Source organism: Anticarsia gemmatalis, chromosome 8 (genome assembly GCF_050436995.1).
Source record: "Anticarsia gemmatalis isolate Benzon Research Colony breed Stoneville strain chromosome 8, ilAntGemm2 primary, whole genome shotgun sequence".
Classification (NCBI taxonomy): domain Eukaryota; kingdom Metazoa; phylum Arthropoda; class Insecta; order Lepidoptera; family Erebidae; genus Anticarsia; species Anticarsia gemmatalis.
Window position 1 is genome coordinate 2,404,404 of NC_134752.1, and position 15,588 is coordinate 2,419,991.

Here is a 15,588-nt window from a genome sequence, read left to right on the forward strand (position 1 = left end):
GTGACATTAACATAATTCTAGTTCGCAATAATTATTTTAAACTTATCTATTGCTTAAGCTTCATCCGCATATTTTTTTACCTCGAAAATAAGCATTAACAATGTTAAGGTCTATTTCACATACCAAATGATGGACAATTAAACTGTATCTTTTGCAGGGTAAATAACACACAAGTATACAAGCTTTTAAAAACATTTATTTCATATAATCTAACACATACTTAACCTAGTCTCACATTTAAAATAAACTATCTAATATAGATCCCTTAAATTTCTTCAGTGCTTTTTCTTCCAATTCCTTCATTTTGTCTTCAATACAGTTACGTTTTAACGAGTTTGTGACAGCCGGTATTTCGTTTGAGACATCGTTTTTCATTCCATCAAGCATTGCATTTGATTTTAAATGTACTTCTTTCAATGCATTATCAGTACTTTTTGTTGTAGACTCATCATCTGATAGAGATTCTCTTCTTTTTACTTCATTAATATCTGGTCTCGAGTCTTCGTCAATAGATGGCGATTTAGATGTTTCACGATCTGATTCGTCTTTGCCTTCATTATCTGAATTACCGTCAAAAATCGAAGGAGAATTATTAGTTTTTCTAAACTCTTCAAATTTAGACTTTGCTTCAACATTCGTATTTCTAAATATCTTACTCGGTATCACACCTTTCGCATTGTAGTGATAATCGGGATTACCTTCCTCATCATCATCGTCGTCTAGTAAATTTTCTCTTAACCGATCTCGTTCTAAATCATCATTCTCTTGATCGATAATATCTCTTATTTCATTACCATTAGGGCTTTGGTCTTGGGAATTGCCGAACTCTAAAGTATCCATTTCATAAAGTCTATCACTGGCTTCGGTTGAATCTGGTTCGTAGTACAGATTGACCTCACGTTGGCTGTTCATGCTGTTTTTGAGGACAGTTTCATCTTTTTCTCCGAGTAGTTCTTCATCAAAATCTTCGATACTTTTTCTCTTAAAGTTGTCTACGCTGAAGTCGTCAATTTCATTGGTCTGTAAAGCGGAGAGCGTTAGTTCTGTGTTCTTGGTTCGTTCGTGAGACTTAGTGGGAATGTCTTTGTGATCAGTTCTAGTGTGACTGAGTGGTGTGTCGTCATCGTCGCTCGGTATCCTACGCTTGGAACGTTTTATTTTGGTGCCGGTAGCGTCTTTGTTTTTCCTCGATATTCTTATTGGTGGAGATTCTTCTTTGTCATTGTACTGGAAATTAAGATCATTTTTTAAAAATTAATCTAAAGGAATATTGCATGTTATAATGTCAATAATCGCGAAAGCTGGTCTGCTTTCCACGCTTTTACACTACACAGTAAAACAATTTTACACTACACAGTAAAAAAATATGTTTATGTAGTAAAAGACAAGACCAGAGATTTCTACTAAAAAAATACATAATCCAGAAAAGACCGCGAGCAGTACCGCGTGGGACAGAAGACTTTATCGTAAAGGTCAAGAGATAATGAGAGAAACGCAGGACCGTATAAAGTGGCGTACTGAGGGGGAGACAGTGGATAGAAAAGGGCTGATTAGATAGTTAGAGACATAGTACTAGTCAAACTAGTCTTAGATTTGTTCTATCCGCTCGAAAGCTATACAAAATATCAAGTGCTTTATAGCTATGCCTGTACATATTCGTCCTCGTGTCTCCTGGCGACGATGTCCTCCATGAAGGCCTCCAGCATCACCGCCTTCTCCACCACGTCGCTCGGGTTACTCTTATCCGCTGCAAACTGAGCCTTGTCGAACTTCTCCTTAGGATAGAACCACTTGTATATCAGAGAGAATTTGTCTAGATGCTCCTGAAAGTAATTTAAACAAAATATCGTTACTCTTGAGACTCTACAAGTAAGTAAGTGAGTTGTAAGTCTGTATAGTTTTTCGTAGATCCAGCAAAACATAATAGACAAACGAAATTTTACCTTCTTTAAACCAGTTTTAAAGTTGGCAAAAATTTTCTCGAAATGAGTATCGCGAAATGAATAAGTAAAATATTATATTTTTTAGAGTTCCTGATGCAAAGAGTAATTAACACTTAAATTAAAACAGTACAGGAATTTCGATCCCATCGATCTCGTACAAACCTTGTCGTGACAGTTTCGAACATATTAAATAATTATTATTCAATTTAGTTACGCGCGAACATACATTTCAGTGGTTCATTTTTATTTAAATAATTTTACTACAATATGAAACACACAAACTATTTCACGGTCAAAATGATCAATCGATTCTATGATTATTTAGACCTCACATACTCACTCTCATATTAACGGGCGTGATCCAGATCTTGTACTCAGCCTTGAATGGAAGCCCAAGGATCTGGTGCGTGGAGTGGTCGCCGTCCACGACCAGCACGCTCCACTCGCGGCGACTGAACGACGACAGGTTCGACATCGTGTTGATGAACACCTGCTTCTTTATGAACGGGTTACTGGTTTCTAGTACTACATCTGAAAATACAAAAAAAACCTTTAATTGATTGAGTAACAGATTTTTTTTTGTCATTTCAATGACTACGAGAAGTAAAACTTCAAAGGTTACATAATTTGACGGCCTCCGCGGCGCAGTGGTTGAGGTGGTCGCCACGCCACTCTCATTGATACCATTCTCATTGAGCTGGGAGGTCGTGGTTTCAATTACCACACGGATCAAATAGTTGTGTGACAAGGTCTATGTCCGTTGTTTGTTTCTTTGTTAAAGTCCCCGCGATACAATAGTAATTCTTAGTGAGTTTCTTGCTAGCTCTTCTCATAAGGCTCTATCGCCTTTTCGAACTAGTGGTAGATTTAGTAATTGTAACGACTATCATAAGTGTCAATATTTGACCTAAATGAGTAAATGATTTGATATTGATTTTGATTGGTAGTAGTAGTAGTAAGAAAAGAAGAGGATTCTAACCATCACACAGATCGGTCCAGGTCTGAAAGTGCTCCATCCAGTCATGTTCAGCGCCTTCCTGACAGAGCACTAAGACCGGCTGCTTGAACAAGTGCCGTAAAGCCTTGAGGAACAACACCACTTGCAGGTTACGACCATACCCAGATGTATAGTTGATTATCACTCCGGACTTTTTCTGGAATTACATTTGTAACAATTACTGAAATGAATGCTATCTATGTTTTGGAAGGCACATTAAATTGTCAAATCATTTTTAAAGATCTTCGACTGTCATTACCAGTATTAGTCGGAAGCTTGAAAGTGAACCAGTCATGCTGAGGGGTATCGGGTTTTTACTCAGGTAGTGTAGAGTTGTGGAATCCAATAGGCAATTGGCATAATACTGATATTCAGCTGCATCCAGTGAGACTGGCAGCAGACTCCTAAATATTTTGATGAAAGGCTAGGCTTATTATATTAAACTGATTGCAATCAAACTTCTTGTTTAAAAGGCTGATTTTCTATGATTTTGAATGCACCCACAAATTCTGATTCAAACTGCTTCTGAAGTTCCTTCATAGAAGTCTAGTTTTACTGGATTTTTCCAGTTTATTTGAGTTGTAACCCAGTAACTCTCAAGTAAGTAAGTACTGTGTATAACATGCTAATACATAACACTGTAGAATATATCACAGGATAGTTTCTGAGCACACAATAAGGAAAATTAAAGTAAATAATACTAATATTGATTATAAATTAACCATTTAGTAGTAGTCCGGAGTTTGATAACATGCCTGGTTAGTAGCAATAGGCTCGTTCCCTATTACATGGGGCTAACATTGTTAAGATGAGACATGGGTGTATTTCTTACACATCTGTCTAAACCTTCAGGTATAACTGGCATGATATTATGTAAGTAGACTAAATAGGTATGAATGCAGATAGCCTAAAGTTTTCTAGTGTGCTTGGTAAATGCCAATAGACTTGTCTCCTATCACATGGGACTAATAGTGTGAAATGTGGGTGTAATGTGTTATCATACACCTTTGCTTTAACTTTTGGGTATAACAGGAGTGATTGTATGTATGTATTTTAAAGTAATTTATCTTATTTATTACTTATTAGCTAATATGAGCAGGAATTGTGATACCTACACTTTTCTTTATTTGTATAAAACAGAATTTGTATATGAAAATAACAGACTTAACCACATACCTTCTTATACTGTTTATAGAGGAATCTCAAACCATCAATATGATGTTGTGGTATCTTACAGTTTTCTATATAAATAGGTTCATCTCCTTTACAGAGATACAGCCTCTCTGTACCATCTATGTTACTGATCATTTTCTTATACTTAGCTGAAACATTAAGTTATATTTTAAGAATCTTATTAGATATTTGAATAAGAAAAAACTAAAATAAAAAAGGCACCATAGTCTGAAAAGTTAGTAAGAGAGCCTTATATATATGTAAGGTTTGCCGCTGGTATAGGTATACAACATTCATCATTTAGAACATACAGTTCCCACAGACTTATGCAGTTGATGGTGACCCGTCTGAAGCAGCTACTTTATTTTTGATATATACAGTATTACATAAATAGTGTTTACAAAGGCTCTCTACTAAATTGTAAGACTATAGGCTCAACATAAAAAAGCTTAGATAGAGCTTATCCTCGAATAGTTATGAAATAAATATCAAATGAAAATGGTTGGTAATCCTTCAATTTTAATGTTTTAGATTTTGGATCAGTAGGAGCCAGTTGGTGAAGGTATAATATGGATGCATCTTTGGTCCATCTGATATTGTTTTTAACCTGATTTTTCTAACTGTGCATTGGTCAACATCTGGTTTTCTAATGACTAAAGTATACAGAATTGTTATAAATGGACATATATGTGTTTACAAAATCTCATTAGAAAAATCAAGAAAAAAATGATTATAATGAATTATGAAGTTGAGATACAATGGAAGAAAAGTAACAAAAGCCCCAGAAAAAAGAAAATTGTTTATGATTTCATAAAAATGTTTTTTTAACCCATAGTCAAGCTTAACTATCTATTTTTTTCTTTATAATGTGACAAAGGCCACTTGTTGCTAACACAGTGCATTCTAATATGATTATGTTGTTTTATTTTCCTCAGTCTATTATCTAAAGAATGACACCTACTCAAAACTGGCTACACTCTTCATATTAGCTCAGAATATTGAAGTGAGTTCTAATTTTAATGATTTGATCATTAACTTTCAGCCTGTGATAAGACTAGTAGCTTTGTTTGTTTGTAGACTTTGCTATTTCAGTTAGAAATATCTGATGTTAAAGCTCTTCCCACCATTACTTTAGTATAATCAGTTCACACATATTTGTGTCTCTGTCCATACAACAATAAGTCTTCAAGATACTTTAATTTATTACGAATTAGAACTCCGTAAGGTCACTTTGTAATCAAACTCCTACCTTTGTATGGTAATAAACAAAAGTACTTACAGTGAATTTATAAATATTTCTATGATGCTAAGTTCAGATTCAATAACCGTCAGAAGTAATTCAATCTATTCAGAATAGACAACGTCATGATCAAAATATACAGCATTTCTAAATAAAACAGTGCAACAAACACCGATACACTAGTTTTATGTATTTCTATGTCTTCAAACTCTTGCATGATGTGCCTATTACGGTATACATGATCCCAGAACATGGAAGCTGCCTCCCTAAATAATACAAACACAAAACACTTCTTTACAAACTGAAACTAACCGTAATACTAATCAAATTATTTTTGCATAATTAATCGGTAGGCAAGAAATGTAAATTAATTTAATTTAATCCAGGAAAATTCATACGTACACAAACTTGTTATCGGAATAACATATTATGTAGCCGAATCAAATTGATCATAGTAAAATACGACCAGCGAAAAGCAATCAACCTACGTCTGTCAACGGATGAACTACTAAATTTAGTCGTATTTTATTTTGACAGTTTCTCCATGTTTCTCCACAGGTTAAAAATGTCTAGTTTGAAAACTATAAAAAATCTTGATTATTGATTTTTGCGTAGGTCTGTACTTATTTATTGATTAAACCTGCAATGTAATTTTGTATTTGACCATACATGTAATATTGGTAAAATTTTAGATGAATTAATTTTGTTTCAATTAAAATATTGTATTAATATCGATGACTGCGATCAAACAAAGCGAAACGATTGACCTACAATATTGCGGCAAATAAAACCGCACATAACAAGTATAACGTGCACCTTCTGTACTTATATTTATTAATTAATTTATCCTCGTCGTAGTCGCCTTGTAGTAGAATAGAACCTATTTATTTTTTTTAAGTCAAAATAGATTGGGCCACTTATGTACTTAAACATATTATTTTAACCATAAGTAAAGTATTTTTAGCGTCATAGGTGTTGTTTATTGCAACTAGTTTTCGTAAAAAAGATAAAATTATGTCACCCTACGTTATCGTCATGCATTATGTTGCTCCTTCATTATTAAGGTACACTGGTTGTATCTCTCCAGTATGGATAACATGCAGCTGTAGTAAACAGTTGAACCAAGTAAACCTAGGTGGCGAACCGACCGTGGTGGTGGTGGCGTAGGTGGGGAGTGTGCTGTGTGTTCCTGGCACACCCCCTTGAAGTGGAGAGCTAGGGGGGGGCAATCCTCGTGCCTGCCCCCGCTCGAAGTAGGGCCCGCATATAAAGCGGGCCGTCACCGGCTGGGACGCGGAGTATCCGATCGGAGGTATCGCGTCCTGGCCACGTTATGGTGACCGCAGAAGGAACACCGTCAGGTTTTTAGTCGGTATACCCAAGTCAGCCGGAACGCCTTGCCGGCGGGAGAGCCCGACAGACCCCCGCTTTCCTCCCTGGGGCGGGACATGCAGTAATGCATTTTCCTGACGAAAAAAAAAAAAAAAAAAAAGGTGGCGAAAAACGCATTATTATGTAAGAAAATAATACAAAACTTATCCAAAAATATATTCGTATATTGTAAATATATACAAATTGAATAACAAAGTTGTTTCGTGGAGCTACATTTGTGTATATTGCACCTTTACTTAACAGGAATATAATAACATGATCTTAAAAACAGTTTTTTAGTATAAAAATTATTCGTTCTTGAAGCTAGGCGGTCTCTTCTCAACGAATGCGGTCATGCCTTCTTTGCGGTCCTCCTGTTAACAAAATGAATAGGTTTAGATCACTTATATGGAGATAGAAATTTAATCATAAAACATTACCATTCTTTGCTTCGCGCAGTCAGGTAGAAAAGAGATAGTTTGGTAAAAAATTGTTGAGATAGAAATCTTGTGACGATTTCTAGCAAGTATAATGTTTAGCAAATATTGTACCTTACATCTTTTAAAAAGATGTTTTTTTCATTATCTTCCAGCAATACAATGTTTTAAGTAGGTACAGTATAAACTACAGGCATTGTAGTTCACTGTACGAGTAATGATATTGACGATTTATTCATACAACAATATATACAAAGAGACTTTATTGTCTTTGACATTGGACTTTGGAATCGGTAAACGGCAAAGACCGAATATTACGTCTATTATAACATTTTGTAAACATAAATCAAACAGGTACGAGCTAAAGAATTTAAATATATAAAATATTTAATATAATTAAGTACCTAAGCATATTGCATATTGACCAAGGACCAATCTTTTCAAGTATATAAGATTGTTTTATCAGTTAAATGGTTTCCATAGTACAAGCTCTGCCTAGTTTGGAATCAAATAACCGTGTGTGAGTTGTCCAATGATATTTATTTATTTATTGCAATTTTTATTTGATCAGTGCCATAGACCCTTTGTCAAATCGATCTTAATTTCAGACGACTGATTGTAACAACGTTTTGGGTAGGTAGTAGTTGGTTTGGTAGGAGTATATTAAAGAAAAATTTATAAGTGTTATATTCATACCGTGGCGAAGGTGCCATAGAACAGTGACTTCTCGAACTGCAGTCCAGATTTGAGCGTGGTCTCGTACGCCTGGTTGACGGCTTGCTTGGCCATCTTCACGATGAGTGGGGAGTGTGTGCCGATGCGCTCAGCCAGCTTGATGGTCTCTTCTAGGAGTTTCTCTACTGGGAACACGCGGCTCACCAGTCCTGGGAACAGTAAAAATATGGTTTTAGTAAATTCGAGGGTTTTGTATAGCATTTTTAGGAGACAATATATTACCGGATATTACCGGATTACAGTTACAAATATGGCTTTTTACCTGTAAAGTTTATGTTACTGTGGGATTTACTGGGAAACAAAGTAAGCTATAAGTATAAGTCAATTCTCGGGTCTCAGTCTGTCTTTGTACAAAGTTTCCTTTAAATCCGTTCATTGGTTAAGAGGGAAAGCGTAACAAACAGACCGACAGGCTGACAGAACTTCTCTAGATTTTTTATATTAGTATGGAATAAGTACCAGACGCGACTGAATCTAATTTAAATTCAAGAACATTGTAACAACGTGACAAAATTCTGAGACATATCAAGGATCCTAATAAAATTGGTCGCGATATTAAGTTTCACTTCAATTGTTTAATTAAACTTTGTACTCACCCATTTTCTCGGCCTCATGAGCATCAATGAAGTTGCCAGTGAGTACAATTTCCATGGCCTTGGACTTGCCGACGTAGCGGGGCAGGCGCTGGGTGCCGCCCGCTCCGGGGATCGTGCCGATGTTAATCTCAGGTTGGCCGAACTTGGCCTTCTCGCCCGCGTAGATGATGTCGCAGAGCATGGCTAGCTCGCAGCCACCGCCCAGCTGGGGAGGTAATTTTTGTTAGTAAGTTTTGGAGATTTTGCAATTGAGTTTAATATAGATTCTGTATGATAGAAAAGATTGAGGTAGAAAAAATTGTAGGGGCGTTTTTTTTATTAATTTAACTTTTGTTACACAAAAAAATGGCATCAAAAATACAGAACTTAATAACTAGCCAGTGTCATGTAAATATTTTCGAGCGCAATCAATTATAAAAATTAGTTACTGTTTAGCTTTTTTTGGAATCAGGAAAATCCATAACTGCTTGCCCCGCTCCAGGGAAGAAGTGGGGGTATAGCCTGGCTTTCCTGCCGGCAAGGTGTTCCGGCTTAATCTTATGCATACCGACTAAAAGCCTGACGGTGTTCCTACGACGGTCAAGACGCGGTACCTATAATCGGATATTCCTCGTTCCAGAAGGACTGTTTGCTAGCCTATCGTTACGAAATAAACTCATATACATATGTGACGGCTACTTACAGCGAATCCATTGACAGCAGCGATGACAGGTTTGCCGCAGTTGGAGACATCCTCCCAGCTCTTCAGGAAACCCTTCTTCTGGTTGCTGCTGTATGTGTTGTTCTGCATCTCCTTGATGTCAGCACCGGCGGCGAAAGCCTTCTCATTACCTAGGAAACATTTTACAAACCATAATTATTAAACCCCTCACATCCACTAATAAATTATGTAGGTACAGTAAAAACCAAAGAATACATAATAATTTGTAAGTATTATTTTATACCCCTAAGTAGTAGAGTACTCTAAATATTTTTGTTTAAATTTGTGACATTATAAGGAAATATTGAGAATTATCGTCATTTATGATGGTGTTTTATATCTAATCATGTTTTAGTAGAGATTTAAGTCGACATGCCGTAATGACAGTGGCGCAATAGATTCGAGTCTTGCGCGGCGTTAGAATCGTCTAATCACAAAATCTAAATGTTTCCTATACAGACAATAACAAAAAAATTATAATATAGTAAAAGTCAAGAAAATATAGTGTAGATGTTTCAAGTTTGGTTGTATTGCAGTCATGAATTTTGTGAAAGTACCTTTTAATCTTATTTTAAGTGCACAAGGTTAATTAACAATTATGTGCATAAATCGTAAAATTTCAAGGCACTACGTGTGCAATTTTTATAAAAATGACGTCGCATATTGCTATCAGTGAATCTATAACAGTAACCTGTTTATTTGTACAAACAGATAAAAACTTATTATGTAAAGATAATTATGATAACATTAGTTACCTAGGTGATATAATGTTACTGATTAGTATGGTTTTGATAATAATAAATTGGTGGTCTTAGTCGAAGTCTAAATGAAAGGAGGTAAAGGTCTAGCTAGAACTGTGCAAAACGAATGATTAAGATTGCAGGCTTTATTCTGCGAAGCTTCTTACAAAATTGTAGGTTTTAATTATCATTTCTGATAAATAGCTGATGTCATTCTAAGCACTAAGCATATTCTGCTATGAAGCTCAGTAATCTATACTAATATTATAAAGCTGAAGAGTTTGTTTGTTTGTTTGTTTGAACGCGCTAATCTCGGGAATTACTGGTCCGATTTGAAAATTTCTTTCAGTGTTAGATAGCCCATTTATCGAGGAAGGCTATAGGCTATATATCATCACGCTACGACCAATAGGAGCAGAGTACCAGTGAAAAATGTTACAAAAACGGGGAAAATTATGATTCTCTTATGTGACGCAAGCGAAGTTGCGCGGGTCAGCTAGTGTTGTTAATAAATAGTAAAAGTCTGTAGTTACTGTAATATTATTCTTTTCATCAACTAATGTATGTGGTGGACTTAAGACCCATTCCCTGTCAAGCTGTGGGTTAGTAATCAGCTAAAAAATGTATAGATTCTGTCAAAATTTCCTGAATAAAATTATCTGATAACGAAAATAAAATGTGTAAAATATGTTGCAATTACAAAATTAACTATTAATACATACCAGTTATAACAATGGCAGCAATCTTCTCATCAGAATCGAAGTCCCTCACAGCCTGTCCGAGCTCCTCGAACAGAGGTCCACAGAGTGCATTCAAGGCTTTTGGCCTGTTCAACTGGATCAGACCTACATTTGACTTGGTTCCAACAACCTCTACTTTGATGTTTTCATAAGCTGGGGCTGTAAAATTAATTTTAGTTGTAATGTCATGTAAGAAATAATATGAGCTATTTTTTTTTGGGTAGAAATTATGAGCTGCAGTTTGTTTTTTTTTTATTTGGGATTATGTACTGTTTTTTTTTATAAAATAATTAAAAAAATATCTGCAAAACTATCTTAGAATAATATTGAATTATGATCAAGATAAAAATCTTCATTAATATAACAATGATAAGAAGTCAGTGATTTTTTCAAGGCTGTAGCAGCTATACCTAATGTGAGAAGTGGAACAGATCAATTTAATTGTTTATGAACTTTGTACAGTTGGAAACTTGTAGTAGATACAAATTAAAACTCCTTGATAGCTGATAGAGACACATTGCTGGCTGAAAACACACAGTCACAAAATATTTTTTCAATTTTTTTTTCAAATTAATAGGTAATATAAACAGCCAGTGTCTAGAATGATTTGGAATTTATTTTAATTTATTGAATAATTCAGTTTTATTTTAGGACTATAATTTTTCCAATTTTGTTGCATATGAATTATAACACTACTAATACAATTTATATGCAAGACTTGAAACGAAAAATAAAAACAAAAAACGAATGCCAAATGATGACCTTCATCTTTCTTATTAGAAAAAGTTGTTTTAAAATTGATAATCTTATCATAAAAGCATCATTATATTAATTTCTTAATTGCATAAGCCATGTGGTCTGACAACTGATAACAGGGACCATCCCACTTTTTATCATTACCGCAATCTTGTACCTATCTCAAAACACAGATCAAGGAATCAGTTTCTTAAAAAATATATTTAACTAAAAGTAGATTTAAACCATTATTTGAATTGAAACTATTCTAGCATTTTGAACATGCACCTATTTGCTACCGGTGTGTTAATAAATATTGTGAAATAGGATCTCCTGGATTATCAAATCTGGATGGTTTAGACGAATCATGGACAGAGGGGCTCTGTGTAGGTGTACGAGTAAATAACAACCTATTTTGAGAATCTGAGATGTTTTATCAGATAGGGTGCGCTATAATGTTGATGTTATTACATAATGAAAATAACTCTTACTCATAAGATAACATTTAAAACCAAAAGTATGCATACCAGTGCTGTAGAACTTTACGAAACCGGTATTCGCAGCTGCCACTTTGTTGATGGCATTCTTTCCCAATAATACACGAGTTATAACACCGACGGAGGCCATTTTTCTAGTTATTTAACGACTGTTATGTCGTCTTCCTTATCCAATACTGAAAGATAAATCGCCCAAAAAGTTATACCGGCGAAAATAACTTTGTTCAATGAACTTTGGCACGTTGATAACTTACACCAGTGATAAGATTAAAAAGTGGGAAAAGAATGAAACAAGTAATACGATGTACACAAGAGAGACCAGGATAAGAGATGTGTTTTCTATGAAATAACCCGACAATGTTATGAATTGTGATGTAATAGTGGAATATCAATCTACCGCGTGTGTTTACAATTTTGTCACATTATCATCGTTGTGTGCGTTTAGTTATTTCATAATTGGGAATATAAACGTCAAAAGGTATTTGAAACGTGTGATGAAAATAAGGTAATTGTTATTTATTTCTATCATGATTCCTCATCATTGTAAGTCAGCTAAATGAGGGGGCCTATTAAGCGTAAAAGCTTTTCACCACGTTATCTAATATAAACACAATTTGCGTTTTGTTATCAACATCTGTAAACTGTCAATGTCACATTTTGTTATTGGCCGAAGTGACAGTGACGTTCAAAATAAATCAAAACATACGGCGGGATCAGCAAAAAATACCAATTTAATAATATATTCTGAACACATCTTTAACGCTAAAAATATTATTTGTATACTCAATGAAATTTTAATATTGGTCATGGCTAACAATAAATATAAGTTTTTCATTCTAACCGGTGATCCTGGTTAAGTATCCTCTGAAGAAAATTATTAGTAACATATTTATGGCTTTTACTAGGGACTTATTGGAGGACTATTATTTCAGGTGTGGGTAAAACAACATTGACCAAAAAGCTTTCATCAGTTTTCACGGGAAAGGGTATAAAAGTTTCAGGTTTTTACACAGAAGAGGTTAGAAATAATGGTGTTCGCGAAGGATTTGATATAGTTACTTTGGACGGCGTTAGAGGACGATTAGCGCGCGATCAAAATCTATTAACAGGATCTATTAAACACAAAGTTGGCAAATATGGTGTCTTAGTTAACGAATTTGAGAATATTGCATTGAAATCTATGGCAAAGGTAGATGGATACTTTCAGTTAAATTTTTAAATATGATACAATTTTAATAAGATCCAATGACAGCTAATAGTAGATATACTAATACCTAAGTGTCTTGTTTCAGCCAGAAAACACCAACTCCCATTTACTAGTCATAGATGAGATAGGCAAGATGGAATTCTTCAGTGAGCCCTTCAAAGCTGCAATAAAAACTATTTTCAATCAATCTTCAGATGCCATAGTATTAGCTACAATACCTGTAAGGAGAAGTGACCTGTTAATTGAGGGTATAAGGAACCATAGACAAGCTAAAGTGTGGATGGTTAGTAAAACAAACCAGTATTATGTCAACTTTTATTTTATTATGTGACAGTGAAATTAATTTTTATGTCCACTGTACGAGTGTCTACCCATTTTGTTTTATTATTTTGGTGGAAAATTAATTAATTGGAAATGAACATTGGTATTGGTCAGGTGTGTAGTACAACTAGGGAATGCAATCCCGACTCGAGATCGTCAACTCGAGATCCCTCGCGATCAGAAATATCAATCCCGCGGGATCCCGAGATTTTCGGGATCCCGTCTAGTTAGTAAAAATAATACGATTAATACGGCTTGTTTAATGTAATATGTGTGTCAGTGTTGGGCAAAATTTAGTTTGATTGATGATTGATGATTAAGATTAAATTATTTATTCATGACTAATGAATAATGACTAAAAAAATTCAATCATGAGTCGTGATTGATGATTAATTAGTGTTAGTGTTAGTTATTCAATCATGACTAAAATTTTCATGACTAAAAATAATAGTTAAATAAAACTAAGCTTTTCAAGTCTACGTTCCATGACTGTTGATTTGTTAATCACAGGTTTTTAATTAAAGCTAGTTTTACAACAGAATCAGTTAATTTTTTTTTTAATTTACACAGGTACACATTTGTAAAATAAGTTCGGGCTAATTTAGTCTAAAATAATTTAAATTGCTTTTTAAAACTACGCGTTTTGAAAATCAAATTTTATAAATAATGGAATTATCTTCTTTCAGTCAACTTAAGGTGGTGATCAGTTATAGTTTTATAGATGTGTTCAATTAAACTAAAATTATGTCACCTGAATGATTTTTTTTAGTTTAATCATCATACAAAAATACAATAAATTAGTCATCAGTCATTTAATCATTAAATGATTGATGACTAATTTATTTAATCATGATTATGATTATTATTTTTACTCATGATTAATTCAATCATGACTAAATAATTCATGACTAAATTAGTCATGACTAATCAATTGATTGAAAAAATTAGTTGATTGACCCAACACTGATGTGTGTGATAGTGTGGTGAATGCAATAAATTATTATTTGAAAGAAAATAAAAGCCTTTATTTTTGAATATTACTAACAACGTAACATGATTAACAGGTGTAATAACATGAACATAATCAAAAAAGTAGGTGTAGCTCCAGGAGATCAAAATAAAAAGTAATCACATGGCATTTTGAAAGTAGCCTCTTAAAATACAAAGTGTATCAATAGTACGAGCTTCTAATCGGCATCTTAAGTCTATTGCAATGTAGCCAGCTGCTGAAAATGCCCTCTCCGACAATCCCGAACGGGATCTCGTCATATTATGCTTCGGGATTGATCCCGAAAAAATACACGGGATCTCGCGAGATCGGGATCCTGCGAGATCGGGATTGCATTCACTAAGTACAACTGACAGTCCTGTATGACCAAATGTATGGATGTGAATGAGGTAAGAGAAGTATGTAATGATTGTACCAAGTAGGTATCTTTAGTCTCTGTGGGGAAAAGGAGTGACAATATTTATGTATTTGATTAATGTGGCTAAGCCTGAATAAAGGCCAAACGTATGTTTCACTGACTGCTTTAAAAGTATGCCTAAATCAAGAATTATGCTGAGCTTGAGGAGGACGTCTTATTTCTTTGGTACCTGTTGAGAGACACATGAAGTCTATATTATATTCATTATGTTGACCACATAAAATATTTTTTTCAGGTAACTAGAGAAAACAGAAACAATATACATGAAGACATACTAAAAGAAATGAATACTGCATTAAATTTCACATAATGAATTTATTACCTGTTTGTACATATTATGAGTATCTGTTATTGAAGTGAATAGAGAAAAAAAGATAATTTGTAAAGACATGCATTTTTTCTTAATTATATAATTATCTTTTTAATAAAAAACTGACAATCATGTCATTGTACTGTTTTACTTACACTAACTGTTTTTGTACAAACATACTATTTGAGATTTAATAGAAAATATTTACAATACTTTTATTCTATGAAAAGTACAGATATTGTGTAAACATAGAGCTTGTTTAGTTTGTCTCTTTGTAAGAAGGTATCAATACAGCATTACACTCTGTTATTAAAAAAAAAGGCTATGACAATTGAGTGATTAAATTATCTCAGCACCAAATAAACTGTAAATAATATAACAAATTGGCTTAAGGCACATTAAAATTAATGAAAACTTAA

At 34.1% G+C, this 15,588-nt stretch overlaps 3 protein-coding genes across 6 annotated transcripts; 1 reads left to right on the forward strand and 2 right to left on the reverse strand.

Moving 5' to 3' along the window:
* Positions 1–178: 178 nt before the first annotated feature.
* LOC142974704 (uncharacterized) lies at positions 179–5,869 on the reverse strand. Of its 4 annotated transcripts, XM_076117171.1 has the most exons (7): positions 5,756–5,869; positions 5,393–5,619; positions 4,117–4,262; positions 2,923–3,097; positions 2,284–2,474; positions 1,647–1,823; positions 179–1,227 (listed from the first exon to the last, which is right to left on the reverse strand). In XM_076117171.1, the coding sequence occupies exons 3-7, from the start codon at positions 4,246–4,248 to the stop codon at positions 238–240; spliced, it is 1,665 nt and encodes a 554-aa protein (XP_075973286.1). In that variant the 5' UTR covers positions 4,249–4,262; positions 5,393–5,619; positions 5,756–5,869; the 3' UTR covers positions 179–237. The 4 variants fall into 4 exon arrangements, with proteins under 4 accessions (XP_075973286.1, XP_075973289.1, XP_075973288.1 ...); XM_076117174.1 differs by lacking the exon at positions 5,393–5,619 and having other exon boundaries at positions 5,756–5,831; XM_076117173.1 differs by lacking the exon at positions 5,393–5,619 and having other exon boundaries at positions 5,666–5,814.
* Positions 5,870–6,888: 1,019 nt separating this feature from the next.
* On the reverse strand, positions 6,889–12,176 carry Echs1 (Enoyl-CoA hydratase, short chain 1). The gene is made up of 6 exons (XM_076117120.1): positions 11,935–12,176; positions 10,655–10,831; positions 9,175–9,323; positions 8,493–8,697; positions 7,858–8,045; positions 6,889–7,098 (listed from the first exon to the last, which is right to left on the reverse strand). Exons 1-6 carry the CDS (start codon positions 12,032–12,034, stop codon positions 7,033–7,035), a joined length of 885 nt encoding a protein of 294 aa, XP_075973235.1. The 5' UTR covers positions 12,035–12,176; the 3' UTR covers positions 6,889–7,032.
* A 400-nt stretch (positions 12,177–12,576) lies between these two features.
* On the forward strand, positions 12,577–15,233 carry LOC142974781 (cancer-related nucleoside-triphosphatase homolog). Its single transcript, XM_076117294.1, has 4 exons — positions 12,577–12,756; positions 12,837–13,093; positions 13,197–13,394; positions 15,095–15,233. Exons 1-4 carry the CDS (start codon positions 12,711–12,713, stop codon positions 15,167–15,169), a joined length of 576 nt encoding a protein of 191 aa, XP_075973409.1. The 5' UTR covers positions 12,577–12,710; the 3' UTR covers positions 15,170–15,233.
* Positions 15,234–15,588: the final 355 nt, after the last annotated feature.

Bases quoted from the DNA above. Each gene is read 5' to 3' on its own strand.
- LOC142974704 (XM_076117171.1), bottom strand. From the start codon at position 4,248: ATGATCAGTAACATAGATGGTACAGAGAGGCTGTATCTCTGTAAAGGA. The intron at 2,475-2,922 runs GTTAGAATCCTC...TTGTATTTTCAG, and splicing joins CTGGACCGATCTGTGTGATG to ATGTAGTACTAGAAACCAGT. The intron at 1,824-2,283 runs GTGAGTATGTGA...AATTACTTTCAG, and splicing joins TCACGCCCGTTAATATGAGA to GAGCATCTAGACAAATTCTC.
- Echs1 (XM_076117120.1), bottom strand. From the start codon at position 12,034: ATGGCCTCCGTCGGTGTTATAACTCGTGTATTATTGGGAAAGAATGCC. The intron at 10,832-11,934 runs GTATGCATACTT...TTAATTTTACAG, and splicing joins CGTAAAGTTCTACAGCACTG to CCCCAGCTTATGAAAACATC. The intron at 9,324-10,654 runs GTATGTATTAAT...AATGTTTCCTAG, and splicing joins TGCTGCCATTGTTATAACTG to GTAATGAGAAGGCTTTCGCC.
- LOC142974781 (XM_076117294.1), top strand. From the start codon at position 12,711: ATGGCTAACAATAAATATAAGTTTTTCATTCTAACCGGTGATCCTG. The intron at 12,757-12,836 runs GTTAAGTATCCT...CTATTATTTCAG, and splicing joins CATTCTAACCGGTGATCCTG to GTGTGGGTAAAACAACATTG. The intron at 13,094-13,196 runs GTAGATGGATAC...GTCTTGTTTCAG, and splicing joins CATTGAAATCTATGGCAAAG to CCAGAAAACACCAACTCCCA.